Here is a 20,922-nt window from a genome sequence, read left to right on the forward strand (position 1 = left end):
GTTATCCTAATTTATATGCAAATGATACAGTTTATAAATACTCACGCCACATGCACATGTAAGTTGACTTCCTTGAATACTATGTGCAGATGTGATCGCCCCATCTCAAAAAAGATGTATTGGAGTTGGAAAAGGTTCAGAAAATGGCAACAAAAATGATTAGAGGTATGGAATGGCTTCCATATGAGGAGCAATTAATAAGACTGGGACTCTTCAGCTTGCAGAAGAGACTACTAAGTGGGGATAATCATGACTGCTGTGGAGAAAGTAAATAAAGAAGGGTTATTTACTACTTATGACACAAGAACTAGGGGGTCACCAAATTAATAGGCAGCCAGTTTAAAACAAGCGGGAGTATTTTTTCACACAATGTGCAGTCAACCTGTGGAACTCCTTGCCAGAGGATGTTGTGAAGGCCTAGACTGTAACAGAGTTTAAAAAAGAACTAGATAAGTTCTATCACCTGATATTTATATATACCTCTTCTCTGCTGCCTCTCTCTTCTGGAACAAAACTATCCACTGTGATTCTAATTTCCTCCTAAGAGCCTTTGTAATTTCTCACTTTAGACAGAGGCCCCTAAGTCTGTCCACCTAAAATTAGCATCGAGTAAGGTGGACAAGATGATATTCACAGAAAGGGATTTGCTTGTCCACTTTAAGTGATGTGTATTAATCTACACAAATACTGTACAGCAGCCAGTTTTCAACTTGTTTATATTAGTGCATATTTAAGGCCAGATGCTTTTCTGTCTTTCATGCCAAATAGCATAGCAACTTACTGCAAAATCTGCTTGAATATTCTTTGCTTATGCCACTGCCTCGTACTTGGGTGCAGCTTTACCAACTATCAGTACAAAAATGGCCCTGTGCAGTAGAGCCGCAAAATTTCTGGAAGCGCCTGAGAGTATCATCTGGAGAAACAAACCATACAAGGAGTTAGAACAAAGCCAGAGTTCTTTGTATTCTAGCCAATAAGGGGTCAGAGTTTCAACTGCTCAGCGTACACAACCAGAGCCAGACTTTTAAAAGAGCTCAGCACCCAGCAGTTTCCACTGTGACACTTAGGGACACATTTTCAAGAGTTCACACCCATTATGGTGAAGTCTTTTGAACAGCTGGGCCAATGCACCTACAGAAAATTACTAGTAAGGAGGATTAACTAGTAAGGAGGATTGTCCACATCTTGGTGTAGCATAATATTAATTAAATTGTAAGATCCTTGAGCGTGTCTTCCTTTGTGTTTAGAAAGAACCCAATACATTTTGGATGTGTGGAGTATGAGTCTTGCTTAAAAGAGTTCAAGAGCAAAGTTGTTTTGTTCAGAGTTTAGAAGGGACACAAAATGAATATTTCCAGATACACAAGTGGATAGTATCAGCCCAGGCTTATTTTGGCCAGCTTCCTGTTAGAGGTTAATTTTAGCATTAGGGTCCAGTTTGCTCTCAACTGGAGTCTGGCAGTAGAAGCCAGGCCCTCAGTCTAGGAGCTCCTTTTCCTTTGACAGCCTTCCGTTCTCTTGGCTTAGTCTGCCCACTGACCAGCTTTTATAGTTCTGTAGAAGTGTCAGCACGCTCGAGGGCAGCTCCCTCCGCAAGGCTCATTTTGGCTTTCTCCTCCTTTTTTTTTTCCTAGTTGCTCTGTGGGAAATCAGCAGCCAGTCCCTTCCCTCTGAAGGCCATGTGGCTGCCTCAGTATCCTGAACAGGTAAATTTGCATCCTATATACTATGGGGGAAAGATGGAATCCTCCCATAGTATTTAGAGCTAGTTAGAAATTTTCCAGCAGAGTTTATTCATGGAAAACAGACATATATATAATCAAAGAGAGATAGAGAATGGATTTTTTTGTAGGGGAAAAATAGTAAAATGTCTCCCCCCCATTTTTGTTCAGTTCTGTTAGTACTGATCATTTCTCATTACTCCTTTAACTCATTCATCGATAGGGCATGATTATGGATATGGTTTCGTTATGGTAAAATTAGGCAAAATTCATGGAGCAGTCATGGTAAAAATGTACAAAATCATGATATGGTCGAGGCAGGGCTGAAGCCGAATCCCGAGCCCTGCCATGGGGGGGCTGAAGCTGAAGCCAAGGGTTAAAGTCACGGAATCCATGACCTCCGTGACCAAATCATACCTTTAGGCATGATACTATCGCAGTGTCTAAGTATACAGGAGTTGTTAGCAAATTGGAGGTATTTTTATTACAAAGTAATCAGAAAAAACTTTCTGTACATTTTTGTATGTTAAAGACCCCTTGTATCGTATGTGTACAAGTGCATGTTCCCAGCATAGTTGTATACGTTTTTATCTTTTAGTGACTATTTGTAGAGCTGTTAATTCTTTTCTGTATGTATTTTGTAACCAAGGGGAATATTCCCCCAGTTAATTTACAACCAAACTGTATTTCTGTTTTTATAATAGAATAACACTTTACATTTCTGTAGAGTTTTTCTTTTGAGTGGTTTAAGCTTTTTACTAGTATTGATGGATATTATTCCTATTTTACAGATTGGTAAAATGAGGCACAAAGAGCGTCCGGTGCTTAATCACACATGAAGTCTGTTGCTAATGTTTGAATAAACCCAGATCTCTTGATTCCTCGTCTTGTGTATTTAACCACTAGACTATTCTTCCTAAGTCTAGTTTACTAAAACTTATTTATTGAACAGATTAATATTAATGACCATTTTAATTTCTTCTGTGAAATATTATTTACCCAATCTCTGGCCTTTCCAGATTATTCAAGTCAAAATCACTGGTTTTATTTGTTGTACCAAGTTCCTTCCATTGAGCATATCCTTTCTATTCTTTGGTAGTAGCTTTAGAGCTGTTCTGTGGCTGGTTGGTTAAAATTGAGTGGACTGTGAAATAAGAAAGTTAAAGATACAGTAAATCCATGTTACTACAGAATTTAATAACTGTCTTTTTCTAGCCAAATATAACATGGGCATCAGAATATTTTTGAATTCCTAAGTTAGCTGTTTCCTACTACAGAGCAGACAAACTTAAACAAATGGTTAAGTTATCCATGGCAAAATCAAGTTTAATAGAGATAACTGTTAGGTCTATTTAGCAGAAAGTTTGAGTTCTGTAGTTTCGGCCAATGAACGTTGATAGGCTTTTGTGACAGCTGAGTGTGATTCAGGAGCTGAAAGTCTCTTTGTAATGTTCCCGTAAAAAATGGACTCCAGGCATTGGAAATCCCAGACTAGTGACAAGAAAGAAGTCCTATTTCTCTTTATCTTGTTACACCAATGGAGTGAGTGTGAGAGAAATTTCCCCAAAGTTTATCTTTATATCTTCCCTCCCATCATCCCACAAATCTGAAGGTGGTGTGCATTCCTGTATTATCTAGTTCTCAGACTATTTTTTTACGTTAAATGTTATAGTGGTTTTATTGAGCTAATAGTACACTTATAAACTTGTTAAAAGCCAGCATCATATTTTTCTTAAAATATAAGTTTCTCTATGTTGGTCTTTTTATATTTTTTCTCTAAAATATCAAAGCAGTGTTTGGGACTAAGGGATGGTGAATTTAAATTCAGAAAACAAAACTAATTTTGAGTTGCCAGATTACTAAAATGTGTTTGAAATCTCTGTCCAAACTTTATTTTCTGAGACTCCAGTCACTTAGAATTTTTTCTAATTGTAGAAAACAGTAGTATATGACAAGATTCAGCCTGGAACTGATTTTTGCAGCCAAGTTGTTCCATTTATTTTATTTCTCTATTTATTCAGGGTGTTTTTAGAAATATAAGTACAGGTGTCCATCCAGTGCTCCGGGCTCCTATCCCATAACTTAAATATCACAGTATAAACATAAACAGAGGTCTACCCATAAATATATCTACCTTAGCTCATACATTCTTCAACAATCTTAACATTCAAATGGGTTTTGCAAATCTGGGCTCTGGCAAACATAGTGGGGAGCAGTTCCAAAATCCAGGACCCCTCTCAGACAGTACCCTGCCAGTGTTTCCCAATGAAAATAGATATGTATAACAGAAGTGCTGACAATCTTAATCTGGTGGCAAGAAGTTCTGTTTACGACATACTTCTAAATTAAATACTCTTTCAGAAATATCGTGTTGCTGTTTCTAGAATTTAAAACATAAGGTTTGTGTATATTCGGGAACAACCAATATCTGCTTCAGAAGGCTAGGATTTATTATGCCACCAGAGCAAATAGGTGTCCAGATCCTTGTAGCAACTTTGAAAAAATCTTACCATAAATCTTTAAGTTCAGAAGAAAAAATATGCAAGTCACTTACCTAGAGGTGGCTGATGAGTTCAGACCCATCCCCTTGGCAATAACTCAAAATGGAATCATAAGTCTACAAGCAAAGGAGCGTTCTGGTGCTATTTCTCTCTCCCCCACCCCTCTTGCTAGATGCCCCATTGACTTCATTAAGCCTTGGATCAGGTTTTTGTGTATATACTTATAGTGGATTTGGTATCAGCTGAACTGGTGAAGCTTTTAGGCAGACCTGCAGTTCGTTTATGGGATGATCTGTTGCCCTGGCCCTACTTTTGCCACTACTGTTGTTTTTCTTCTCCATGGATTGTCGATAGTTATTCATGCATTTGCCATGTACAGTTGGCAGTTTATTGGTAGAGTCTGAATTATTCTCTTTTGCTGCTATAGAGTTGTTTCCCTATGTAACATACAGTGATGTGGGGAAGGAGAATATTTTGTGAACAACAAACATAGCAATCAAGCATACCTCTATGTCAGGATGACTTTTTAAAAATTCTTTTTAGGTTTTATTTTAGATTGTACTTGATCAGTTCACACTTCACAGTTGTGAATGTGTTGGTGCAGAGTTAAATAAATATATATTTAAGCCCAACAGAGAAGACTGAGTATGGTGTTTCTTAATTGTGTCCCGGCTTGAAGAGTTCCTCTTAAAAATTTGGCTTAAAATTACTGAGAATAATAAGAATTTGATTTTTTAAAAGTATATTATACTGTACACTCAGTGCATTTATAAAAGTGTGCAACTTAACTCAAAATGTAAGTACATCGTACAAGGGTAAATGTACACGTGTGTGTGCGTGGGGGGGTATAGTCTCCTCTTGAGCTCTGTGTGCATTCTAACTCTTGTTAATGTTAATATGAGTTGCACACATTTATCAAGGGAAGGCTATGTCCTAAATAAGTAACTTGGTAGCATCACTGTATGGCATACATTTTATATAACAGGGTTCAAAAAAGAACTAGATAAATTCATGGAGGATAGGTCCACCCATGGCTATTAGCAAGGACTGGCAGGGATAGAGTCCCTAGCCTCTGTTTGCCTAACGCTGGAATGGGCAACAGGGGATGGATCACTTGATGATTACTTGTTCTGTTCATTCCCTCTGAAGCACCTGGCATTGGCCACTGTCGGAAGACAGGATATTGGGATAAATGGACCTTTGGTTTGATCCAGTATGGCCGTTCTTATGGTTAACACAGTTCACATTAAAAATTTGAATCCAGCTTTATTCTAAAGTGTTTTAAAGTACTGTTGTAGACAAGAGTAAGCAAAGATGGAAAGCCAGATTATGATACTTTTTAATGAAGTGAAAACATATGTCATGTCACAAATGCTGCTGTTCCAACTCTAAAATGTTGTAGTGCTTAAACACTGCACAAACACATTATTTTTGAAAACTCATGGCGATCAGGGGAGGTCCCAGACAACTGGAAAAAGGCTAATGTAGTGCCCATCTTTAAAAAAAGGGAAGAAGGAGGATCCTGTCAGCCTCACCTCAATTCCTGGAAAAATCATGGAGCAGGTCCTCAAGGAATCAATTCTGAAGCACTTAGAGGAGAGGAAAGTGATCAGGAACAGTCAGCATGGATTCACCAAGGGCAAGTGATTCATCTAATTGCCTTCTATGATGAGATAACTGGCTCTGTGGATGAGGGGAAAGCAGTGGATGTGTTGTTCCTTGACTTTAGCAAAGCTTTTGACACAGTCTCCCACAGTATTCTTGCCAGTAAGTTAAAGAAGTATGGGCTGGATGAATGGACAATAAGGTGGATAGAAAGCTGGCTAGATCATCGGGCTCAACGGGTAGTGAGCAACGGCTCCATGTCTAGTTGGCAGCCGGTGTCAAGTGGAGTGCCCCAAGGGTCGGTCTTCGGGCCTGTTTTGTTCAATATCTTCATTAATGATCTGGAGGGTGGTGTGGATTGCACCCTCAGCAAGTTTGCAGAGGACACTGAACTGGGAGGAGCGGTAGATACGCTGGAGGGTAGGGATAGGATACAGAGGGACCTAGACAAATTAGAGGATTGGGCCAAAAGGAATCTGATGAGTTCAACAAGGACAAGTGCAGAGTCCTGCACTTAGGACGGAAGAATCCCATGCACCGCTACAGACTAGGGACCGAATGGCTAGGCAGCAGTTCTGCAGAAAAGGACCTAGGGGTTACAGTGGACGAGAAGCTGGAGATGAGTCAACAGTGTGTCCTTCTTGTCAAGAAGGCCAGTGACATTTTGGAATGTATGAGTAGGGGCATTGCCAGCAGATCGAGGGACGTGATTGTCCTCCTCTATTAGACATTGGTGAGGCCTCATCTGGAGTACTGTGTCCAGTTTTGGGCCCCACACTACAAGAAGGATGTGGAAAAATTGGAAAGAGTCCAGCGGAGGGCAACAAAAATGATTAGGGGACTGAAACACATGAGTTATGAGGAGAGGCTGAGGGAACTGGGATTGTTTAGTCTGCGGAAGAGAAGAATGAGGGGGGATTTGATAGCTGCTTTCAACTACCTGAAAGGGGGTTCCAAAGAGGATGGCTCTAGACTGTTCTCAGTGGTAGCAGATGACAGAATGAGGAGTAATGGTCTCAAGTTGCAGTGGGGGAGGTTTAGGTTGGATATTAGCAAAAAGAAAAGGACTACTTGTGGCACCTTAGAGACTAACCAATTTATTTGAGCATAAGCTTTCGTGAGCTACAGCTCACTTCATCGGATGCATATTGTGGAAAATACAGAAGATGTTTGTTTTTATACACACAAATCATGAAAAAATGGGTGTTTGTCACTACAAAAGGTTTTCTCTCCCCCCACCCCACTCTCCTGCTGGTAATAGCTTATGTAAAGTGATCACTCTCCTTACAATGTGTATAATAATCAAGGTGGGCCATTTCCAGCACAAATCCAGGGTTTCTGTATTTTCCACAGTATACATCCGAAGAAGTGAGCTGTAGCTCACGAAAGCTTATGCTCAAATAAATTGGTTAGTCTCTAAGGTGCCACAAGTACTCCTTTTCTTTTTGCAAATACAGACTAACATGGCTGTTACTCTGAAACCTGTTGGATATTAAACACTTTTTCACTAGGAGGGTGGTAAAACACTGGAATGCGTTACCTAGGGAGGTGGTGGAATCTCCTTCCTTAGAAGTTTTTAAGGTCAGGCTTGACAAAGCCCTAGCGGGGATGATTTAGTTGGGGATTGGTCCTGCTTTGAGCAGGGGGTTGGACTAGATGACCTCCTGAGGTCCCTTCCAACCCTGATATTCTATGATTCTATAGTTTGTTCCTCTGCGGCTCTTGTCATGAGGTTGGGGGGTGGTGCTTGAAGCAGCATTAACTAGTTCTGGGCTCCTTGCTAACTATTGCTGTAGGACTCAACCTGAAGAAACTGTAGTACCAAAGGAAGTTGGAGATAATGAAACAGTGCAGAGTGGCCACTCCTTTATGTGGATAACTCTTGCTGACATGGGTTTGATGGGATGATCAAGGCCAAAGTATTTTAATATGTTACAGTGAACACCAATAGACTGAACTGATTTGGTTTTAGTAATTCACATATATGTTGGCATTTTAGAAATGATACTTTCATGTGATTTGGGAATGTCCTAATACCCTGATATTTTGGGGAGAGAGCTTGCAATGCAAAATATTAGAGGAAATATAAGGTGAAAATATCTCATTGTCCCCTGTGCTATTTTTGCTAGGGGATGTCAGCTCCATAGAAATATGTAGCAATGGGAAAAACTCTCTTCTGGTAGCAAAGTGGATAATATGCAGGCATTTGAAAGACTAGAATCTTTCCTCTGTAGATGAATGATTCAGAACTGTGATAAGTATTGAAACGACATACAAAAATGAAGAAAATCTAACATACTTTGAAAAGATTTATAGACCATTTCCTCACTACCCTGATAAAGACAAGAGAATAGTAATAACAAATAAATTACCATCATATATGTAATTGGAAGCAGCAAATCCTCCTCCTTTAACTCTACTTCATAAACAAAATCTTGCATTTTTCCAAGAAATGCTGTGTATTTTAACATTTTTCTAATTCATATTTATTGTAATTTTTATATCTAAATGTCTTATAACCATATATTTTGATTTTTTTGAATTTATATAAGTGTAGGTTGTATAAATTTTTTCCCCTCAAAGAAGAACAAAAGTTCACTGTTCATGTGCTGAATCTGTAAGCACTTACAAGGACTATTCTCTGGCTTGATCATTACAGTGTTCTGAAATGTCAAACTATTGAAGCAAAAGAAGTGCACAGTGAAAACATTTTGTTACTCAAAACCCTGATTAAATAAAATAAGAGTGCAGCTTCCATGCCATGGAAGCTGATGTAGGGCTGTGGAGGCAGATTGTGTATATTCTTACTGGATCAGGACCTTACGTAGTTACCGTAGAGTCTGTTAAAGTAATATTAAAAATTACTTTTTATCTGCCTTGACACTTGATGACCACACTTCACTCTGTGAAATGTTTCTGGCTACAAATCAATGCTTCTTTCCAAAAACTATTCCCTGTGCTATCTGCCTATCATGTAGCGGTATTTTTTTCCCCGAGTATGTTACAGTAGGCAAAAAAGTTTAATCTGCATCTTTAAAAAAAATTGGTTTTGTTCTAACTGATTTTAACTAAGAATGTATTATCACAGCGGTTTAAAAATTTAGTAAAGTGCACAGTCCTTTGTACAACTCTCTATATTTTTTATTTTTCTATTGTATTAGGTCCCTACCAGAGTTATTTCTTTAGTGATACCAGATTCTGAAGTATGTTGAGATGTGTCTGAAATGGAAAATTTGCAGTGTGAGTCAGAACATTTACCATGAGTCGTACTAACCAATATAAAATAAATTGTGTTTAAATAACCAGGTATGGTTATTTGCATTTGAGCTACCCTTAATATTGTCTTTTTTTCAGTTGAGTAGTTCATTTTTGTATCATTCATTATGTTTGTGTGTCTCTGGGAGGGGATTAACATGTGAGAATGGATGCTAGGGTTCAAAATTCTTAGTCTTAAAATCCAACCACAAAAACCGTTTCTGAAGAAAAAAACATATCTGGGGAGGGAAAAGGGGAGCTTGAAATTCTGTCTTTTCCATTGCATAAATGTTTTTTCTATTAAATCTTTCTCAGATTCTGTTAACTTTTTCATTAGAATGTTATAATAATTTTCAAAATATTGTTTGGAATTTGGTTTCTTTAAATACATAAGTTTTTTTACTAAATAAAGAATGAAAAAAATTTATAATCACAAATTCTGTTTTTCCTGCGTTTTCCTTTTCAATGTAAATGAAACTAATCTTATCTTTTTTTTTGAATCACTTTACTGGAATATGTTGATTCCTTCTGTAATGTGATACGAATTTCAGAAAATGATTTAGGTCTAGAGAAACTAAGAGGAGTCAAACAAAATTATTTTTAGGACTCAAAGAGCCAGTATTACAAAATATTTGTTTAAGTCATTTAAAACCCATATAAATCCAAAGCAGAGTAGAAAATATGTTGAGCTAAATTAATTGTATTAGCAAATGTTTAAGGTTTCATAAAAAGGCCATAGGAAAATTTCTCTGAAAAATTCTGTTACACCTTATTATAGATCGTTAAAGGCACTATTTTGTAAATTGTCTTTGATTATATTATTTTCTTGCAAATTACAGAGTACAGTATCTTAGCTTTGACTTGGATAATGACATTTTTTTTGAGATTGTAGCTTTCTGTAGAATTACAAATAATGTCAGCAGAAATAATAATTAAATAATAATTTAATCTGTTGAGTATTCAAGGAGTGTTCCTGAGACAGTCCCCAAAAAGTGACAGGATTAGCACTTGCAGTTTATGGACAGGATGCCTAATAGACCAGACTATTATCAGAAAGTGTAATGCTTTTTAAAAAAATGTATCAGTAGTGTCAAATTTAAATGATAAGAATATACACATTTATTAAAATACTGAAAGGTTAGATGAATTTATTTTTTTAAAGATAGTGGCGCAATGTCAGGGCAGCAAAGGTAGATGGGGATTACATGTTGACAACCTGATGGTAATGCATGTCCCACCTTGCCAGAGGCATGCATGTGAGAAATAAAATTAACATCTCTAATGGGCTAAACTGGCTGCTTCTGTCTAATCTATCTTCTCAGATAGTAGGGATGTGTGTATGTATATGTGTGTATATGTATCTTTGTGTGTATATATATGCATGCACATACCCACATGTATGTTAGAGAGAGACCAATAACCTGTCATAAACTATATCATTCTCGGTTTAAAAAGCCCACAAAGAGCTAGTTAATTTGATGTGTTACAAGATTTTAGTGTTTAAGAATACAAAATCCCATTGTGCTCCCTACTCCTATTGAGAGATCGGTCCAAGTTTAGCTAACCATGCTATGCTAGAAGATCATTATTAAGCTCCTGTCCAACCTCTCTTTTAAAAAAAAAAAAAAGACTTTCCTTTCACTTTACACCAGTATAATTTAAATAACTTCTTGGAGCTACTCCAGATTTGTACCAGTACCAGTGTAAGTAGGAGACTAAAGAGGTTATTTGTGTATTGCTTTATCTGTGGGCCATGAACTGAATGATCTACATTAAAACAGGAATGCATCCGATGAAGTGAGCTGTAGCTCATGAAAGCTTATGCTCAAATAAATTTGTTAGTCTCTAAGGTGCCACAAGTACTCCTTTTCTTTTTGAGGATACAGACTAACACGGCTGCTACTCTGAAACCTGTCATTAAAACCGTTGTAATTCAATGTGGATGTTTTTAATTTGCTGCCTGTTCCCTTTACCTCTGAGGGAAGAATTTTGTTAAATGCTGTAATATTTTAGAACATGTTTTCTTGGTTAAGGCTTGGATCATATTTTAAAATTAGTTTGAAGGGGAAGGAAATCATATAAAATACTTTGGAATTCAGATAAGCACTGCACATAGGAAATAAGTACTTTAATTTGGGGTGCCTACATGGGTAGGTCAAGCTGATAATAATAGAAGAGCAGATCCCAACTTTGAATATTGATTACATGTTTTTGGAAACACTCTCCTGGTATTTCCCCCCTCTATTTGAAAATATATTTTGATGAAGCTGAAACATGCAATGGCTTAAATATTCCACAGGGGGTCATGAAGTAGTTGTTAGAATCATTAATACTTGGATGAAAGTAAAGAAACATGGTGTGCAAATCTCGAAGTACCAGTTAGTGTAATTTTGGATGTGACTGTTACAAATGCCATAAAATAGGTGTTAATGAGTTAGGAACTTTTATCTCCTATATCTATGTCTGAACAAAAATATATGCATGAACAAAAATATTACTATGTATGAAATAGAGATCTACATAATATCTTTCCAGCGTCTTGTCCACCCCCACCCCTTTCTGTTTCCTCGAGGAAGACAGATATCCAGTAATACTCAGAGAGATGGAGCATGTAGTGTCTCTTGAGCTTTAACTCTTTATACAGAGCCAAATTCCAGACATGGACAGAATTTGTCCAGTTGCTATGATGCATATTTATATATTTAAATGTCAAAATTAAAATAGTGTCACCAATATCGCTGATAGCAATGATGAAAATGTATGGAGTATACTTGGTGTGTCTTTTTTTTAAAGCTAGTATTTTACTGTGTCACATAAGTTTAAATTAGGATACAGTATTGGCATATGCTAATTATAAGTTGTCAAAAATATCTTCAATTGACCTCACACATTTTAAGGTAAACAGTTTATCTCAGATGTTTTTTCATGCCAATGTGCATCCCCGTTTTGCAGTGGTTATACATTCTTGCTTATTAGGGGCCAAATTTCTGCTGGCATAACTCTGCTGAATTCAGTGGGGTTAAATGAGCAGAGAATTTGGCTTTAGGTTTGTAATAAATACTCTAGTATCCTCTAAATAATCTAGTTCAGCTATAACAGTAGTAGTGGGTCTGATTCTGGTTCAGCTGAAGTCTTTGAGCTCTTTTGGATGAAAGTTGCTTTGCATGTGCAAAGTATTGCATTATTATATGAAGTCAATGGGAAATTTTCTATTGATTTCAGCACATGCAGCATCTGGTTTAATGTGTGCTCTGCTGGAGTCTATCAAAGTAAAGATTCAGGCCCTGATTCAAAACAGTGATTAAGTGCTTGCTTAATTTTAAACATGTTCTTAACTGCTGTCCTGACGAGGGATGCTTTCCTGAATTGGAGCTTTAATCTGAAGACCTTAAGTAGGAAGACTTAGTGAAATGAATGGGAGTTTTTGCCTGTATGAGGTCACATGTCAAGCTCTGCAGAGGTAATATTTTTCGTATAAAGACTGGAGCACTGATCCATTTAATGGCTTTCACTGCAATTGGATTTTGAACACATTATTTATACAGTTTTTCCAGATTAATGTTAAACTAATGAGAGATAACATTGGAGCAGCTGGATTAATCTGTACACTGAACCTTTGTGATTAATGTGGAACATGTTGATCACCCATGAGGTTGATGTGCAGTGATTTGAGAAAAGCATTTCCTCAATAAAGGCCCCACTGAACCGTTAAGGTTGCAGTTTCCATCATATTCAGCGTTTGTTTGTTTTTTTTGCTAGGTTGCCAGGACCTATGTAAATGTTGTCATACGGGAAGTTTAAAAAACTGCTTCCTATTAAAAATGACAGAATATAGATAATTTAATCAATACATTATTGCTTCAAACCAATGTTTGTTTAAGCATCTCAGAATTTGTTTTATAAAATGTCATGACAGCTTTCTATGACTGATTTGTTCTATTATAAATTGACAACCTCCCAATGCAGTTTTCCCATTATTTATCTTCCTTTACTATTACTATGCATTAATATATTATGGGATTTTATATAACCTACATCAGCCATAAAAGGCAGGAACAAACACTATTGAAAAGAGTGGTCTATTTTTATTCTGCATCAATATTCAAATGGGACTCTTAGAAGACTCATATAAACCAACCACAATGCTAAAGATGTCTATTTATTCAGCATTATGTAGTTGGCTTCTACCATATAAGGCTTTAGTTGTAAAGATTTTCAACAGCTATGAAATAATCTTCCAACTTCAGGTTTTATATATGCACAGTAGTAAGTCAATGACAGGAAGTCAGTGGCAGTTGCTTGGCCATTCACATCTATAATATATTAAGGAAGAATAAGGGTTTTATAAAACTGCCTAAAAATATATCTGATAAAATTCTTGGAGACACGTTTGTGTGAAAGTGAGCATAGTAGCTAAAATGTTTATTTTTAAGTAGAGGAAAATCAAAGTGATTCAACCAGTGAATCTGTCTTCATATATCTTGTAAGCCCAAGCTACAGTATCTCTGAGTATAAAAACATAGTTGTTGAGCCTTTAACACTACTGAATGTTTAACTCTCCACCAGCCAAATAGTTCTGTGCTTCATCCGGGAGAGGAAGAGGATAACATCCTTGACAGTTTCTTTATTAAGCTTTAGTGAATATAATATCTGATGCTATCCGAGGGCTGCTGCTTAGCTGAATAATGGCCAGGAGTAACGTTCTTAATTTAAGTGATTTTTGCCATAAAATGTGTTTATTTTCACCTGTGGATTTGTACTTGAGGGACTACTGTCAACAGAAATAACATGACAGTAGAGCAACCTGACCAAAGGTTCTGTTGTTGCAGGATCAGTTGCTCAAACGGGAACATTGCCTATGGTAGCTCCATTGATCTATTTTTGACACATGTGGGTATATCATTCTCTTTATTCTAATCCACCTCTGAAGATATGAAGTGGACAACACCCAGAAAACTAAAACTGCTGTGATAGTTCTGCATTTGTGTGTGTATATAGGTATTCATATGGAGTAGGTTCTTACTGTACATTGTCCATTGGAATTGAGCACCCTTAGGTAATAAATCAACATTTTAAAAAATTTAACTAAACTCCATGTAATAGAAGAAAATCAGCTTCAAGAATGATTAATGAAAGTTGTCTTACTCTGTGATGACATTTTCTGACCATTTGGGGTGGCATTTATATCACACTTATCCAAAGGCATGTTTTTTTGAAGATTTCATACCACTTGGAAAGCTTCAGAAAGATAAGGTTATACTCTTTTTATACCCATTTACATAGTAGACAGCTTAAGCAATTTGCTAAGGTCTTAGAGATGGTCATTTGCAGAGCTGGGAATAGAACCCTGGATTCTAATTCTAACACCCCTAAAGCATTCAATAAGATAAATCAAAATGAAGTACCATAATGAGGGAGGAACAACATAAGGAGTATAGGGGAAAGCTCAAGTGATGGAAGTGGCGCTGATTTTCTAGACTGTTTTCTTTTGATTTGAGAATATTGAAAGTTGTAAACTTACATAAATATGGCTTTTGTGATAAAGTTCCTTCTCTACCTTGGTGGGTCCTGCGCTTATTGGCGGATTTTGCTTGCCTCGGAGATTCACAGTAGCCCTCAGTTTGGCCACTTTCGTGGCTCAAGTCTGCCGTTCACTCAGATAACCTCATCACTGGCCAGCATGGGGAAAAAAAAGAGTAAGAACAGTCCCCACAGTTTCTGCTGATCCACCATGTGGGTTGGGGAACAGCCTAGAGACCTTCCCCTCTGGTGGAACCTCCTGTGTTGGATCAGGAGTTGGGAGGTTTGGGGGGAACCCGGGCCTGCTCTCTACCCCGGGTTCCAGCCCATGGCCCTGTGGGCTGCAGCTGTGTAGAGGGCCTCCTGAAACAGCTGTGCAACAGCTACAATTCCCTGGGCTACTTCTCCATGGCCTCCCCCCAACACCTTCTTTTTCCTCACCACAGGACCTTTCTCCTGATGTCCCGTTAACACTTGTACTCCTCAATCCTCTAGCAGCATGTCCTCTCGCTCCCAGCTCCTTACGCACACCTCACTAACTGGAGTGAGAGCCTTTTAAAACCAGGTATCCTGATTAGCCTTAATTAATTCGAGCAGCTTCCCAATTGGCTACAGGTGTCCTAATTAGCCTGCCTTAATTAGTTCTAGAAAGTTCCTGAGTGTTCTGGAATAGTCCCTGTTGTTTTACCCAGGGAAAAGGGACCTGCTTAACCTGGAACTAATGTATCTACTTTCGACCACTCTTTTGTAGCCATCTGTCCTGACCCTGTCACACTTTATATACGTTGTAGTTATAGCCATATTATCAGCTCTGATTTCGTCTGTTTTCCCTCTTGTATATTTTTAAGCTTTGCTCATGTTTGCCTTCTTACTCTTAAGAAATTTTATGTTGTTTGCAGTGTTGTTGCAGCCAGGCTATGAGCCACTGTTGGTCACATAATATGAGAGTGAAGGTGGGTGAGGTAATATAAAACCAGTGTCTCTGATAAGTCCATGGTTTTTAGTGTCCAGCGGAGTTATGAATTTAAGTTCCCAGGCTTGTCTTTTGAAGGTGTTGTGCACGTTTCCTTTGAGGACGAGGACTGAGTGTTCAGATACGGAGTGATCACTTTGTGAAAAGTGTTCACCTGTGAGTGATAGGGTGTTTTTTGTCTTTTATCATTTTTCTGTGTGAGTTCATCTGAGAGTGTAATGATTGTCTGGTTTCACCCACATGGCAGTTGTAGGGGCATTTGATGCACTGGATGAGGTACACACCATGTTGTGATAGGCATGTGTTGGACCCATGCATCTTGAAAGGTGTGTTGGGGGGGTATTAATCATTGTAGCAGGGGAGGTATATCTGTATGTTTTGTACCTGTTGTTCTGGTAGGGTCTGGTGCTGCTTTGAGTTGGTGTGTCCTAATCCTGTGGGGAGCTTGCTTCTGCTGCTGATCTTGCCCAGATTGTGGGGGGGTTGTTTGAAGGCCAGAAGGGGGAGAGGGTTCAGGAACGATATCTTCCATGATGTGATCCTCATCAAGTATGGGTTGTAATTGTTTGATCATATCCTGCGTGGGTTCTAGCATGTTCTTTGGGGTTTTTGTTTTTCTTGAGGTATAATTTGTACATGATTCTTTAATAATAGTAAAAAAAAGTTCCTTACAAGTATGTAATGCAAAAGAAATATTTTAAATGTATGTATTTTTAAGTTGTATTATTTTTCCTCCTTGACATTTTAAGTTTGTAAAAAAGGAATATTTTGCATATGCTGGGTTTTTTTAGATAAGAGGTGCATGATATGAAGTAAGAGAAATAAAAGCATATAGTCAATGGTAACTAATGTAGTCCCCAGGAGAAGATCCAGGCTACCAATCATGTGCAAGAGTTATAATCTGCAGTTTAGCTTGTTTGTTCTCAGGCTATAGATAATGGATAAAAGTGCCTGGTTTGCTGCCAGTACATGGTTTATTTGCCAAATATGCTGTTTCATACTTGTTCAACTTGATCCATATCACAAGTTCTTCCTATTAAGAGCCTGCTTTACATGCAGTTACTTTAAATCAGTTACCCACAAAAATATTTTATGGTACAGACTTTGCTCAACAGATTTGGCACATTTTTTCAGCTGCAGTCCCGAAATCTGTGTGAGCATGATTCACATTGAAGTCAGTAGGAGCTTTCAGTGCACAAGGAGGATATGTTTGGTTCTAACTGTGTGGAAATAGGGATATTCTGACATATATTATAAACTGATACCTCAACAGATTTTCACTATTTTATATCATAGTTGACCATTCCTGCCGTGTTACTATGTATTTGCCTTTGAGAAGTAAAAGTTGGTCCAACTTTTAATGTTTATACATTCATGCTAGCAAAACCGTGGCTAAGAGCAAAAGTGCTGGTGGAGACTGGCTGCCCAGATTGTGCATTCCACAAAAAATTTAAGATGGACCAAGCCCCACTAGTTGTCTGTGAATTATGCCTTTTGGGCCATGCTCAGGTTATACAATGGAGCACTCAGAAAAATGAGAGAATCGTGTCAAAATATGTATCATTAAAAAAAATCTAGACATATAAATTAGAGCTACCCCTGACCAGCTGCAGTTTACATATTCAGTACTGCTGGTTGCACCTTCAAAAGGCTAATGAATGCTGGGTGTACCTCCAAGAGTTTGGTTCAAATAAACATTCAGAAGTTAAGACGCTTATCCATAGGTTTTGAGGCTTCCCTTCTTCTTCCGCAACACCCTCCAAATCCACCCCTTCTGCCCCAAAACTTTCTAATATGTAGCCATGAATATTGAAAGAATTGAGCAAAAGAAGAAGTTTCTCTGTTGTTCATCATGTGCGGTATAGAAGATCTGCAGTATCCTGAGGGATACAGCACAGTGCATGTACATGTAGCTGTTTTAGTAATGCAGATTATTATGGCCCAACTCTCTGCTTGAATGATAAGAAAATATTGATTAATATTGTGATCTATTTTTATTTTTAGATTGAAAATCTACAGGAGCAACTTAGGGACAAAGATAAACAGCTAACCAATTTAAAAGACAGAGTGAAATCGTTGCAGACGGATTCCAGTAACACGGACACAGCTCTAGCAACATTAGAAGAAGCTCTGTCAGAGAAGGTAATGTTTAGCATGTAGCAGTGTTATATGGTGCTCTTTCAATGAGGGGGTGAAGTGTGTCCAGAATAAAAAGATGCTTTTTTGAAGTGGTGGAGCACCAAAGAAAGAAATAAAAGAAAGTTTATGTAAAATTACAGAATTAACCCTTAAAATAATCTCCTCTTTATTTTTATTTGGAGTTTTATGCCTTTAACTTGCAAATGACTTCATCCCACATTAAGTGGTGGGTTGTTGGAGAAGGTGTGTTCCACCTTTAAGGATTAGAGAACCAGAAAGTTACCTGGTACAGAGCTGAGACACATGCAGCACCATGCCAGGTCAGTGTGGGGATGGTCAGGTGACCAGAAGAGGGGCAGGGACTACCCAAGTCAGTGTAGTACATAACCTGGTTTTGTTTTCACCTGGACCAGTCTGAGTAGGTTTCGTCATGATCCGCTGTGGGCATTAAGCTAGTTGCTCCTTTCTGGCAGGGCGGAGGTGGGGTCTGGCTGGGGTTGGGAACTGGGAAGGAATTTTTCCCTCACTGCCAGATTGACCAAGGCAAGGTGAGATTTTGACCTTTCCCACAGGAGTTTGGGGGCTTGGTGGAGCAAAAAACAAAACGGGGGTTAGGCTATGATGTCGCAGTTGATTATGTAAGCTTGGGGCAGATATCCAGTGCAGGTACTCTGTAGGGAATAGATACAGTGATTAGATAAAATGGATCTGGAAAGTATTTAAAGGAGGTGTTCTTTATAGGAGTGAAAATGGGGGGTTCAGGGCTCCTACGGTTGGTATGGCAGGGAGTTAACCCCCGCTTCTTTATAGACCTGATTTGCCCTCATTTGAGGGGGTGGGTGCCGAGATCCCAGCAGCTAATGGGCTGGGACCAGTGTAGGAAGGGGGAGGGCTGACAGCAGTGCTCCGGGTAATATAAATGGTTATGGAATTACCTGCACAGTTCAATTTTATCTGCTGAGTGCTCTCTGACATTTGGGTATAAAGTTGTGGCTTAATTAAACCATGCCCATTGTTTCTGTCCCTCCTCTAGCATGGCTGGACAATACCTAAATACCTAAAAATCCCCATTGACTTCAGTAGGACCAGAATTTCACCCATAAACTTTAAATACATGAGTAGCGCTATTGAACTCAGGTATTTGGACTCAGTGGGACTATTCTTGTGCTTTAAAGTTCAGCACATGCTTTATTTTATGTGGAACAACTGGTAAATATTTAAATAAACTTGAATTAGTATGGAGCCTTCTCAGTGGTAAGTGGGACCTGCTTTTTCACCAGGGGTGGCCAACCTGTGGCTCCGGAGTCACATGCAGCTCTTCAAAAGTTAATAAGCAACTCCTTGTATAGTCACCGACTCCGGGGCTGGAGCTCCAGCCCCGAACTTCCCAGTGTGCCGGGGGGTGCTCACTGGCTCTGCCACAGGCCCTGCCCCCACTCCATCCCTTTCCGCCCCCTCCCCTGAGCTTGCTTTGCCCTCGCTCCTCCTCCTCAGAGCCTCCTGCATGCCACAAAAGAAGTCATCGGGAGGTGTGGGGAAAGAGTGGGAGGTGCTGATTGGTGGGGCTGCCTGAGCTGGGAGTGGGGCCGGGGGTTGATGGGGGGCTGCTGACATATTACTGTGGCTCTTTGGCAATGTACATTGGTAAATTCTGGCTCCTTCTTAGGCTCAGGTTGGCCACCCCTGTCTTAGACACTAGTCTGAATACTATTAAATGCTGCCCTCTGTTATGAGGGTTTTCTGGAGTCTACAGGTGCAATTAAAATCCTGTGACTGGAGATGGAATTAGCGTTATCTATTGTAAGTAAATATGTTTGGGCCCTTGTGCAAAGTTAAATAATGTTCTAGTGTCTAATGAGAATTTTAATCATATAATGAGGTAGTATTATTTAATCATCTGAATAAATTGGCAAGTGTTTAAGGGAGACCGCTGCAGGTATAAATGCAGCATGGGTGGGTTTAATGTTGTCGTATAGCACTGCTTTTCCAGGTACAGGCTGCTCTCATCCTGTAAATATGGAATTAGTAAATATCACCCCTATTTTACAAATGGAGAAATCGAGTCTGTCAGATGTTTTTTGACTTGACAAAATTACACAACAAATTAGCGTCAGTACTGGGGCCCCAGCTTCAAAATTCACATCTAATCCAGTAGTCCAGATGAATAATTTATCCTTTCTCCCTTGTTTTGTCATCTGTAAAATGGCTAATAATATTTAGCTAATGATATATGGCTGCATATAACTTTTCCTTGTGTCTATTTTTGGATTTTGCTTATCTTAAATATCATTAAACCATTTTAGAAATTTTAACACTAATGCTCAAAGAATTTAAAGTGACTTGCCTGGGAGGCAATGTGGTGAAGTGAGTTAACTAGGGAACTGGGAATCAGAAGACTTAAGTCTTTCTCCAATGTAAAGTAGACCCGATTCTCAGCTTATGTAAATCAGTATGCCGTTTTACACCAGCTGAAGATCTGGTCCAACATGAATAATACAAAGTTCTAAAACGTAGTAGATCAGAAGTTCTGAAAGCTTTGAATTATGGGCTTTGTCCTTTGTTTTTCGGTTTTGTGTGTTTATTTTTGTAGACTGTCAAGTTGGAAGACTGCAACACTGCAGTTCAAATTAGAGAAGTCCATCAGAATCATCAGATGTGTGGAATGTTACAGCGCCAATAATGTTTATGTCTCATGTTTGGAGCTTAACTGTCTTTGATTGGAAATCTATTTGTACTGGGTGGAAAGTGAATTAATGGTGTACCAGACATGAGAACAAAAAATCACTGCAAGACCAGATCAGGGAGATAAGGTTAATGTGATGTGAACTGTGCAAATAACAGGATGCTTGGTTCTGGTGAATTGTACACAAAAAAAGAAGAATTGCCCTGGGATGAAAACAGTACTCTGGTCTGTTTGATTTGGATACTGCAAGTAATTGGTGCTAGCCCCTTTTGCCACAGCATCACAGTGGGAGCTCATGTTCAATTCATTACCTGTTGTAACTTTATCAGAGTCCTTGCTTTTCCAGGCTACAGGCTGCCCTCATCCTGTAAATATGGCTTACCAGCCACATTTTTAAAGGCATTTAGGCACCTAAAGATACAGATAGGTGTCTAGTGGGATTTTCAAAAGCACTTAGCCGCCTAACTCCAATTGTCCTTAGATGTATTGAAATAAATGTTTAATTGTGCCCAGCTTTCCAAGTGA

General features: G+C 38.6%; 1 protein-coding gene across 19 annotated transcripts in view; it reads left to right on the plus strand.

The window, feature by feature from the left end:
- Positions 1-20,922, plus strand: part of ERC2 (ELKS/RAB6-interacting/CAST family member 2) — an 823,531-nt gene that overhangs the window by 345,774 nt on the left and 456,835 nt on the right. For 10 of the 19 annotated variants that reach the window (XM_043551551.1, XM_043551549.1, XM_043551553.1 and 7 more), the window contains one exon: positions 17,580-17,717. In XM_043551551.1, coding sequence (XP_043407486.1) covers positions 17,580-17,717 — 138 coding nt within the window. Of the gene's footprint in view, positions 1-1,634; positions 1,707-17,579; positions 17,718-20,922 lie in introns of all 19 variants that reach the window. The other 9 variants (XM_043551542.1, XM_043551552.1, XM_043551543.1 and 6 more) reach the window with 1 other exon arrangement.

Source organism: Chelonia mydas, chromosome 7 (assembly GCF_015237465.2).
Source record: "Chelonia mydas isolate rCheMyd1 chromosome 7, rCheMyd1.pri.v2, whole genome shotgun sequence".
Classification (NCBI taxonomy): domain Eukaryota; kingdom Metazoa; phylum Chordata; order Testudines; family Cheloniidae; genus Chelonia; species Chelonia mydas.